The sequence below is a fragment of the Ictalurus punctatus genome, chromosome 15 (genome assembly GCF_001660625.3).
Source record: "Ictalurus punctatus breed USDA103 chromosome 15, Coco_2.0, whole genome shotgun sequence".
In the NCBI taxonomy this organism is placed as follows: domain Eukaryota; kingdom Metazoa; phylum Chordata; class Actinopteri; order Siluriformes; family Ictaluridae; genus Ictalurus; species Ictalurus punctatus.
Window position 1 is genome coordinate 6,466,716 of NC_030430.2, and position 9,897 is coordinate 6,476,612.

General features: G+C 38.3%; 1 protein-coding gene across 1 annotated transcript; it reads left to right on the forward strand.

Annotated features, from left to right (window-relative positions):
* Nucleotides 1-972: 972 nt before the first annotated feature.
* LOC108275518 (proproteinase E) lies at nucleotides 973-9,501 on the forward strand. The gene is made up of 8 exons (XM_017486381.3): nucleotides 973-1,106; nucleotides 1,453-1,541; nucleotides 2,293-2,390; nucleotides 4,330-4,458; nucleotides 5,109-5,245; nucleotides 6,532-6,674; nucleotides 8,053-8,205; nucleotides 9,388-9,501. The coding sequence occupies exons 1-8, from the start codon at nucleotides 1,028-1,030 to the stop codon at nucleotides 9,403-9,405; spliced, it is 846 nt and encodes a 281-aa protein (XP_017341870.1). The 5' UTR covers nucleotides 973-1,027; the 3' UTR covers nucleotides 9,406-9,501.
* Nucleotides 9,502-9,897: the final 396 nt, after the last annotated feature.

A 9,897-nucleotide genomic window follows, 5' to 3' on the forward strand; every position in this document is an offset into this window, starting at 1 on the left:
CTCACTTACGTTATAGCAGCAGTAAACAATTGTCCCTTTTGGAAAACAAAAAAACAACAATAAAAACCATTACAGAAATTCTCATGGTTTTCACTACAGATACCATCACAAACCATCAGCTAATCATTAAAACCATTACCATTATTGGTCTTTAATGGTATCCACTAGACATAACATGCCACCAATAGAAGGCAACAAATTACCAGTAGAGACCCACATGGACCATTACAGTTTCCATTAAAACCAATATAATTCCCATTATAGCCATTAAAACCATTACAAATTCTATGAGGGTTGTTTTTTAATAAAAAAAATTTAGCAAGGGTTATTTAGTAGTTTTAGTAATATAAAGTAATTTGGCTAAGCTCTAGCCTGTTGTTTTGTATATCACTAACTAAAGGTACCCCTCAACTTAGCTTTACATTAGCTGATTATTCTTATTATTATTATTATGTATATATATTATATATTATATTATTAGCAATGATTTCATTGTTTCCAGGACAATATTTAAGCTAGCAAAATGGTAACCAATGACACCTGATGGGTTGCCATGATGTTTGCTAAATAATAATAATAATAATAATAATAATAATAATAATAATAATAATAATAAAGAAACTATTAGGTTTATGATTTAGCATTTTAGATTTTGGACATTTTGTGGCGTGTGAATATTCTCATATCTCACTGCTCTGTCCACATGTGTGTGTACTGAGATTCTTCCCAGCACATATCACTGACCAGCACTGATAAACCAGCACGCTACTCTCCTCTTACCTGCCTTAAAGCAACACTCACCCCCCAAAAATATATAACTGTTCCTCAAAACTATTAGCTATAAACTTTTCTTACCTGTTAGCTAAATCAGATTTGTAGCTCTAGTATAAACCAGTGCAGAAAATTTTACATACATAACATCTTGTCTAATTGATGTCTAATTTTGAGCAAGTGAAGCATTATGTAAAGAGTTGTGAATGAACTATTCCTTTAATGCGTGGAGGTCGGTGGCAGCTATATAAGCTCGATGCCAGGCGTCCACACTGACATAGAAATACGCATCATGCTAACACGTCTGGTGTTCGTTCTGCTCTTAGCAGCTTATGGTGAGTACGGTACCAGCTGGAGATCTGAACAGTGGCCTTGTTCTTAAACTTGAACCTTAATCTTCATACCATTTCAAGCTAATTGAATTGTTGCATATGCTAGCACTGTGAAATGCTATTCATCTCCTCACATTATATTTTAGCAAATATTTTTTTCAAAATTGGAAGTACACAATATGCTTATTTACCTTCATCCTTATCCAGAGCTAGTTATTTGGGACACATGGACTTTTCCTCTGAGAAATTGTCTTTCCCAGCTTATATGGTCATATCCTCTGCTTTCAGTATAAAATATAAAGAAACATGGGATTTATCATAGATAAAAGTGTGTGTATTTTTCCTCTAGCCTATGCATGTGGCGCTCCTGAGATCGAGCCACTCCCGGGCAGAGTGGTGAACGGAGAAGAAGCCAGGCCTCACAGCTGGCCCTGGCAGGTACTTCAGTATCTTTCCTAATCCCTTAGCTTGGAAAGCTTCTTACAATACCAAAAGTGCTGTTTTCCCTCCTTGTATGTTCAATAAATTAAAGTTTAAACTGCAACCTATGCTCAAAGTGTCTGTGGAAAAAAAGACATAACTATATTTATCAATAGATATGTTGGTTAATTCATAAGAAAAACATGGAAACTACAGACATTAAGCTTTGGAAACTAATTAGCAGCTCATAGCCGCTACGTCCTTGTTACAGACAATGTAAAAGCCAAGTGACTGTGGAAACCAGACTTAACTATTGTTTTTTGTCAACATTTCCCTCAGATATGTTGGTAAATTTATAAGAAAAAACCTCTGTATGAATGAAATTAGACTTGATCACTATGTTGTGTCTGATGTGTGCTTTGTTAGCTTTGCACTGGAGCTACAAGGCTAATGCTCTAAAGCTTCTGACATTTTAATGTACATTCTGTTTGAGACAGATATTTACAAAATAGATTTTATGTGAGATGGACTTCAGTTACTTGCTAGCTGTATTATCTTTGTAGTTCCCAAGAAGCGAACATCAGACATGAAATAAAACATAAATTAGATACATTTTTTGCACTTTTTATTTTAATGTCTTGATGACAATTCATATTTTTTCTTTTTTTTTTCCCATTGTCTAATCAATGTTCTCTCTCTGTGTGTGTGTGTGTGTGTGTGTGTGTGTGTGTGTGTGTGTGTGTGTGTGTGTGTGTGCGTGTGTGTACAGATCTCGCTCCAGTATAAACATGGCAGCCGCTGGTATCATACCTGTGGTGGGACTCTAATCGCTCCACGCTGGGTTTTGACAGCTGGACACTGCATTTTGTAAGTGTAGAGAGAGTTAGTATCCAAAAAGTCTAGCAAAATCTGGGTTTATGTCATCACTTTAGAATTAAAAATTGGTGTCTCAGAGCTGTCTGTTAGTCTTATGGATACTGATATGACAGTATATCTGAAAAAAATATATAGAGATACAGATATTCACATTTTAATTTTATAGTTCAGCACTACTGGGGGGGAAATGATTTTTTAAAAATTCTGATGATTCACAACTATAGGCACAACTTATGTTAAGCGATCGTCCAGTTAAATGCTCTATAGAACCATATGTCCCGCCCCTGGAGGCGGGTCTTACTCTACAGTACTAGCTTGTTCACTTGTAGTGAACGTGGTTGATTGGTGCATTTTTGGCTGTCTTCCTACACACTGTTCACTTTTCTTTTTGGATGTGTTCTACCAACTAGGCCTGTTTTTTGTTTTCTGTATTGACTTGGACTTGTCTTAAACTCATTGCCAGTTATACTCGGGCTCGGGCATTGGTCTCGTTAAATATGGTCTCGGTCTTGACCGAGAGTTTGTAAAAAAAAAAATAATAATAATAATAATAATGATTGTGTTATCTTTTCTTTTCATGTGCACAAAGTTTCACAAGAAGTATTATTTTCTTCGAGAAAACAGTCTAATCGATGCACAAATGAAGCTGTCTAGTAAAGGTTTGGCCTTGAAAAGGTTTTGATGTTTTTTCTATCTTAGGAGTCAGTCTTGCTTTCATCTTGACTTGACCTTGTCTTCCTTAAGACTCGTTCTTGACTCGATCTTGGCTAGTCCTAGTCTTGGCCTTGACAATGGCGGTCTTGACCACAGCTCTGGGTACAGTATCTATCCAATAGCATGTTCATTTATTCACTCTTGTACTCAGATCATGCTCACATACCAACATCTAATCCCAATGACAAACATAATCTTAGTGTACGTTGTCACATTAATGAACAGACAACACGAAATGATTGCGATCTGGACGTATTTCATAGTTAATTATTAAAACAAAGAAACATCTTTATGTGGTTAAAGAGTTATCTTTAATAGCAAGTCTGAAGGACTCAGTACAGTCCAGAAAGATCTTTCTTGCTTACCTGGACTTTTATGTGGAAAGTGTGAGAAATATACTTTGACAAAAGGGGAACGGTGGCTTGGAGGTTATAGCATGGTCACCTCTCACGTCTGAGGGTTTGAATAGTGCCTCCGCTCTGTGTGTGCGGAGCTTGCATGTTCTCCCCGTGCTTCTGCGGGTACTCCAGTTTATTCCCCCAGTTCAAAGACATGCATTGTAGGCTGATTGATGTCTCTAAATTGTCAGTAGTGTGTGAACAAGTGATCTGTGAATGTGTGGGCACCCTGTCCTGGGTGTCCCTCGCCTTGTGCTCCAAGTTCCCTGGGATAGACTCCAGGCTCCACGACCCGGTATTGGATATGCGGTATGGAAAATAGTTGGATGGATATTATGACAAACATATTAGTTTTTGATAAATGATGAAATAAACACAGTGTTTGGTTGTAGACTGGGATTTTTGGACAGTACTACACTACACTCACAGCAGGACTGTAGATGTATAAGTGATGTGAAAGTGATATGGCTAGTAGCTGAAAGGAACTTCTTCTCCGTTCCAGTAGGGTTATTTTTATTTTTTTTTTGGTGATTGTGGTTAAATGGTCATCGATTCGAGTGTGTCTGAGTGAAATAGCCACCCGGTACCGAGCGTCTTTTATTCACACTGGGTCCAGTTACAGCTCCTGCTTCGATGCCAGACCCACAAAGAAAATAAGTATGACCACAGAGTTGGCCAGCACCTGAAGGAATACAGAAGTTTCTAAAGGGAAATATAATATTAATGATTATGGTTATTCAATATGCTTCACAGAACAGTATGACCACCATCTGTGTGTGTGTGTGTGTGTGTGTGTGTGTGTGTTTCTGTGCACAAAGCTCAGGTGATATTTATCGCATTGTCCTGGGAAAGCATGACCTCAGCGTGCAGGAGGACACGGAGCAGATCAGAGACATCCTCCGCATCGTCGTCCATCCTAAATGGAACATCGAGTGCGTGGCATGCGGGTGAGTGGCAGCTATTTTAGCCGAAATACACGTTTAGCATACAAAAGTGCAGTTTCCTCTATTGCAAGGTTGCCAGGTCCCCTTCTGAAAATCTCAAAATGTCGAAACAATTTGAAATCTACGAGCCCCGAACCTATCCAAACACTATACACTACTGTTAAGGTCCAACGTGATGTAGATTTGAAATGAATGTTCTTTAAATGGATGAATATTACAATCGTCATGTATCATGCATCACAAAGTCGTGCCGTTATGTTACACTATATGATATGGTACCTTGCATAAGTATTCACACCTCTTGAACTTTTGCTCATTTTTGCTCAAGTTATACAACCTGAACTGAAATGGACATAATTGGGATTATATATCATGAATCTACACAAAACAGCCCATAATATTGTACAAATATTCACAAATTTAAAAAAATATATATGTAAAAGTTGTGATTGCATAAGTATTCCCCTCCCTCCCTTATTGTGAAACACCCCAAAGTCATATGATTCGTTAAATGGAGTCAGCCTGTGTGCAATTAAAGTGTCACATGATCTCAAAATAAAAAGAGTTTGTTACCTAAACTAACAGCACCGTGTGTGTGTGTGTGTGTGTGTGCGTGTGTGTGTGTCGCTGTGAACTTGTGCGTGTTGTTACAGTAATGACATTGCTCTGTTGAAGCTGGATAAAGCTCCGATTCTCAGTGCGAGCGTTCAGACGGCCTGCGTTCCTCCTGCTGGAGAAATCCTGCCCCATGACACGCCCTGCTACGTCTCCGGCTGGGGCGACCTCTACAGTGAGACTACATACACACACACACACACACACACACACACACACACACACACACACACACACACACGCAAAATAGGACATCAGAAGAAAATGACAGAAACTTGATAGTTAATGCAAGTGTATTTAGTTGTGTATTTCATTGTGTTACTTTGTTAACATTATTAATGGTTTATTAATCCTGAAGTTTAAGATGTGTTAATGTTTGCTAATCCTGTAATCAATGCTAGTCAAGAGAAGTTTAATGTAAAGTGTTACCTTTAAAAATACAACAAATTAATTGCTAAAGCTAGCTCATTTGAAGCAAGAAAATAAAAAGGAAGTAGCTTAAACCAGGGTTTCCCAAACTTTTCCAGGGCAAGGCCCCCCAAATGGAATTACATTTGACCGAGGCCCCCCTTTTGCAAGATGTCTTTAAAACACATTAAAAATACAGACTTCTGAATATATCACCCTTTTTTTTTTATTAATAATTACATCTTACACTCTTTACATTACATTACATTAGGAATTGATTGTGTGTGTGTGTGTGTGTGTGTGTGTGTGTGTGTGTGTGTGTGTGTGTGTGTGTGTGTGGTTGTCTGAGAGTGACAATTTATTTTTCACACCAAATTGTTGAGGCCCCCGGGCGCCCCTTGGCGGCCCCCAAGGGGACCGTGGCCCCCACTTTGAAAACCACTGGCTTAAACAATGGTGCTTTTACACATGATGGTTTATTTCCCCCCCAACCACTAGCACACGTTTTATATATAATCCTACAGGAATAATCGGCTTTTTGGAAAACTTTTTGGAAAAGTTTTGTGTAACTTTTTTTTACATCCTGAACTATCAAGTTGCAAGCTGAGGGACAAACAAGAACAACAAAAGTGGAGGACAAAGTGTGGGTTTTGTTAGAGAGTGGATAAAAAATATTCGACAGGTTGAACATGTTCAATATTCTAACATTGCAATGCAACTAAATGCAACAATGTGTGTATTTTCTTCTCCAAAGCTACAGTGAAGACAAACAACCTCCTCATCACCTCACATTTCCTCCTAAATCTGCATTACTTATCTTCATGAATCTAATTCAGATAGCAAGATAAGCTATTAGGCTAGTTAGAATGCTAACTAGGACTGGTAAGAGCGTTGTCATGGTTGCAGTGTTTGTGTTTGTAGCTAGTGTCACGCTGAGGGAACGGCAACCAAGTATCTTGGTAGTTATCTAGCTACTTTACTCTAGCTTGATAGCTAGCTAACTTGTCTGAGGTTCAAATCAGTGATGTGTGTGTGTGTGTGTGTCCATCGTAGCCCATGGCCCCATACCTGATAAGCTGCAGCAGGCCATGTTGCCGGTGGTGGAGTACAGTGTGTGTAGTCAGAGCGACTGGTGGGGCAAGAACGTGAAACCCACCATGGTGTGTGCAGGAGGAGACGTTCGTGCTAGCTGCCAGGTGAGTGCTCAAAAATGTCCCTAAATACTACAGAACACGACGAAGTATTTCCACACACACACACACACACACACACACACTGGGAACTTCCCACACAACAGGTCCAGACTTACAGTACATAATTCAGTCTCATGATTACACTGTACTTACAGGATAATTCATATTACATGTGGAATACTTTTCTGAATAGATGTAAAGGTTTAGAGAAGAAGCGAAACTCCATACAGACGTTATCCCGAGTTCAGGATCGAATCGGTAATTCCCGAAGCCGTTAGGAGGCAAGGAATCCCCACCGCATCGTTTTCTATTCATTGTTCTGTCGTTGCATTTAAGGAAGATTTTAACCAACAGGGCGAAAAAGTAAAGAAATTGAGCTCAAATCCTCATTCATTTTAAAATATTCAGAGTTTTTATACGAAATTAAAAACTTAAATTACAAAATTCTTCGTATTAAATATTAGTTTGTTTACATTTAAACTTTAGTGAATGTTTTGTGTTGAGTCAATGAATGTTAATGAAGTTGTTTTTTTTAACTGAAATTACATTTCATATGACTTTTTATGCAGAACTGAGTGCTGAAGAGTATTTTTTAAATCTATAAACTGAGATTTCTAATCATTTATGAAAGAAAGGGTTAAATTTACCCATCCACTTGCTCACTTCTCTCTCTCTCTCTTTCTTTCTCTCTCTTTCTCCCTCCGTATCTGTTTTTCCTCTTTCTTCTCTTTTTAAATCCTCTCTCCTCTCTCTTTTCTTATATCCATCCTTTGTTCCTACTTGTCTTCCACTCGATATCGTCTGTGTATCATATTTATCTCTTCTCTCTCCTTTTTTCCAACCGTTTTCTGTCTCTTTCTCCATTTGCTTCTCTTCGTTCTCTATTGTAATTTCTCTTTTTCTCACACTTTCGTCTTCCGCTCTTATTCCTCGCTGATCTCTCGATCACTTTTTTCTTTTTAAAATTCCCACTTTTTCTCTCTTGTTCATTTTCTCAATGTTGTTTTATCCTCCTGCCCTTCTCCCTCTCTCCTCTTTTCTTTTTCTCTCTCTGCTCTCTTTTGTCCACTTTCATCTGCTTTCTTATTTCTCTTTCTCCCTGTCTACCTCTTTGTTCTCTTCTCTCTCTCCTACTTTTCTCCCTCTCTCCCTCTCTCTCTCTCTCATTTTCTCAACCTTTTTCTCTGTCTGTCTCACTTCTATTTACCCTCCTCTGTCCTCTCTGTCTCTTCTCTGTCCCTTGTCTCTCTTTCCATATTTCCACCTCTTTTTCATACTTTCTTTTTCACTAATAATTTTCTCTTTTTGTTCTTCCATTGCTCTCTCTCTCTCTCTCTCTCTCTCTCTCTCTCTCTCTCTCTCTCTCTCTCTCTCTACATAGGGAGACTCTGGAGGTCCTCTGAACTGTAAGGGGAAAGATGGTAAATGGTATGTTCAGGGCGTCACCAGTTTTGTGTCGTCCACCAATTGTAATGAACTGAAGAAACCTACAGTGTTCACGCGCACATCCGCCTTCAACGACTGGCTGGATGAGGTGAACGCAGACACAGACACAGACACACACACACACACACACACACACACACCAAAATGCAACCCAAACAGAACTGGGATTAGTATATTGAACAATTGAGTGACTGTAGCAATTAGTAAGAAGTAAGTAAGTGAGTAGGACGGAATTTGATTAATTTCAGTGTTTTCTGAAACAGTGTTTTCTTGCTCTTATATCACAGCAGCTCGTGAGCAGTTCTAATTATTATCTTAATGAACGAAACTATTCGTAATTATTTTATTCAATTATAGTTACATTTTATGTTGGTGAACATCTGCGAAACAAGTTGGTTCCTGTTAGCACTTGGGTTATAGCAGCTATAAACAGTCGTTGCATCACAAGCCTCTGTTTTTTCTGTCTAAAGTTGAAACGCCAACAACAACAAAAAGCAGTTCATCACGTTACAGAGAAAACTCAAACGCAAAAGTTACAGCCCTGACTGTTACAAAGCGCTGACACTAGAGACTCCTTCCATAAATGTCACATAAACATCTCCTCACAGCGATTGGTTAGGTAACGACACGTTTTTACTCATTTAGTATTAGACTCGGATTATGTGACTTAGATTATCCGTCACGCAAGAACGTACGAATGAGCTGTTGCTATAGAAATGGTGATGTATTAGAAGAAGCGCATTAGTACAAAGCTGTAATTTGGATTGGAGCCAGCAGAGCTGCTGTTATAGAAAATGAATCATGCTGTGGTATAAAAAAAAAAGAAAAATGCTGTGGTATGATCACAATTCTAATGTTAACCTAAGCCTGTTTTTATGCTAATTTGTACTTTTGACAAGTCCCTGATTTTCCCTCGGGGATCATTAAAGTACATATATCTATCTATCTATCTAGCTAGCTCTCTAGCTATCTATCTATATATCTAACTCTAATAAGTAAATGAAACTAACATGGGGACATTTTCACTGCTGAGTCTGTCTATTCGTAAGTTAAAAATTAAGATTAAAGTGGTTTAAATAAATGTGCATGCTTCAAAAAAATTATATTGTTGTAAATTCAAAATGGCGTTTAATCTTACAGACAGGTGAGCTTCGGACTGAAGAATAGGGCATAGTCATATTCAGTATACTTCAGGGCGGAAAAAACACAGCCACAACTTAATAATGTTACACGTTACATCACGTGACTGTCCTGCCCTTTTCTGTTCCAGGTCATGCTTAAGTACTGAGAATCTCTCATGGATCACTGGACGACTGGCGAGAGAGAATATCAAACCTATTCAGTATGTGAACTAACCCCTTAATAAACCCATTATTCAGTGCTGCATTAGGCTGTCATTCTTGATTTAAAAGCACATGTGTGTTTTACACGTTAACTTTCATGGCATGCCAACTAACCACTGGCACGTCTACATGGTGCTGTACTTCTCCGACGTGTTGATCCTCTGTCTCATTCGATATTCTTGATTAAAGCAAATGGTTGAGGTCCGTCCAGTCAATCAGCCTCAGCGTTACAAACATCTAAAATACTTTTTTATTTAAGCTTGGACACTGGTCTGATTTCTTACTCTGTTTTTTATTATTATTTATTCAGCTCTTGTGTTTATTGGATGTTGAGATTTATCTTTAAATGAACTGGGCTAATCTTTTAACACTGTTTAAAACACAGTGCTGTCAAATACTCGATTCTGATTTGGTCCGAAAGTGTGGAAGCTGTCAGC

Excerpts from the sequence above, each read along its gene's own strand:
- LOC108275518 (XM_017486381.3), top strand. The coding sequence starts at position 1,028 with ATGCCAGGCGTCCACACTGACATAGAAATACGCATCATGCTAACACGT. Across the intron at positions 1,107-1,452 it reads TCTGCTCTTAGCAGCTTATG|CCTATGCATGTGGCGCTCCT; the intron begins GTGAGTACGGTA and ends TTTTTCCTCTAG. Across the intron at positions 5,246-6,531 it reads CGGCTGGGGCGACCTCTACA|CCCATGGCCCCATACCTGAT; the intron begins GTGAGACTACAT and ends TGTCCATCGTAG.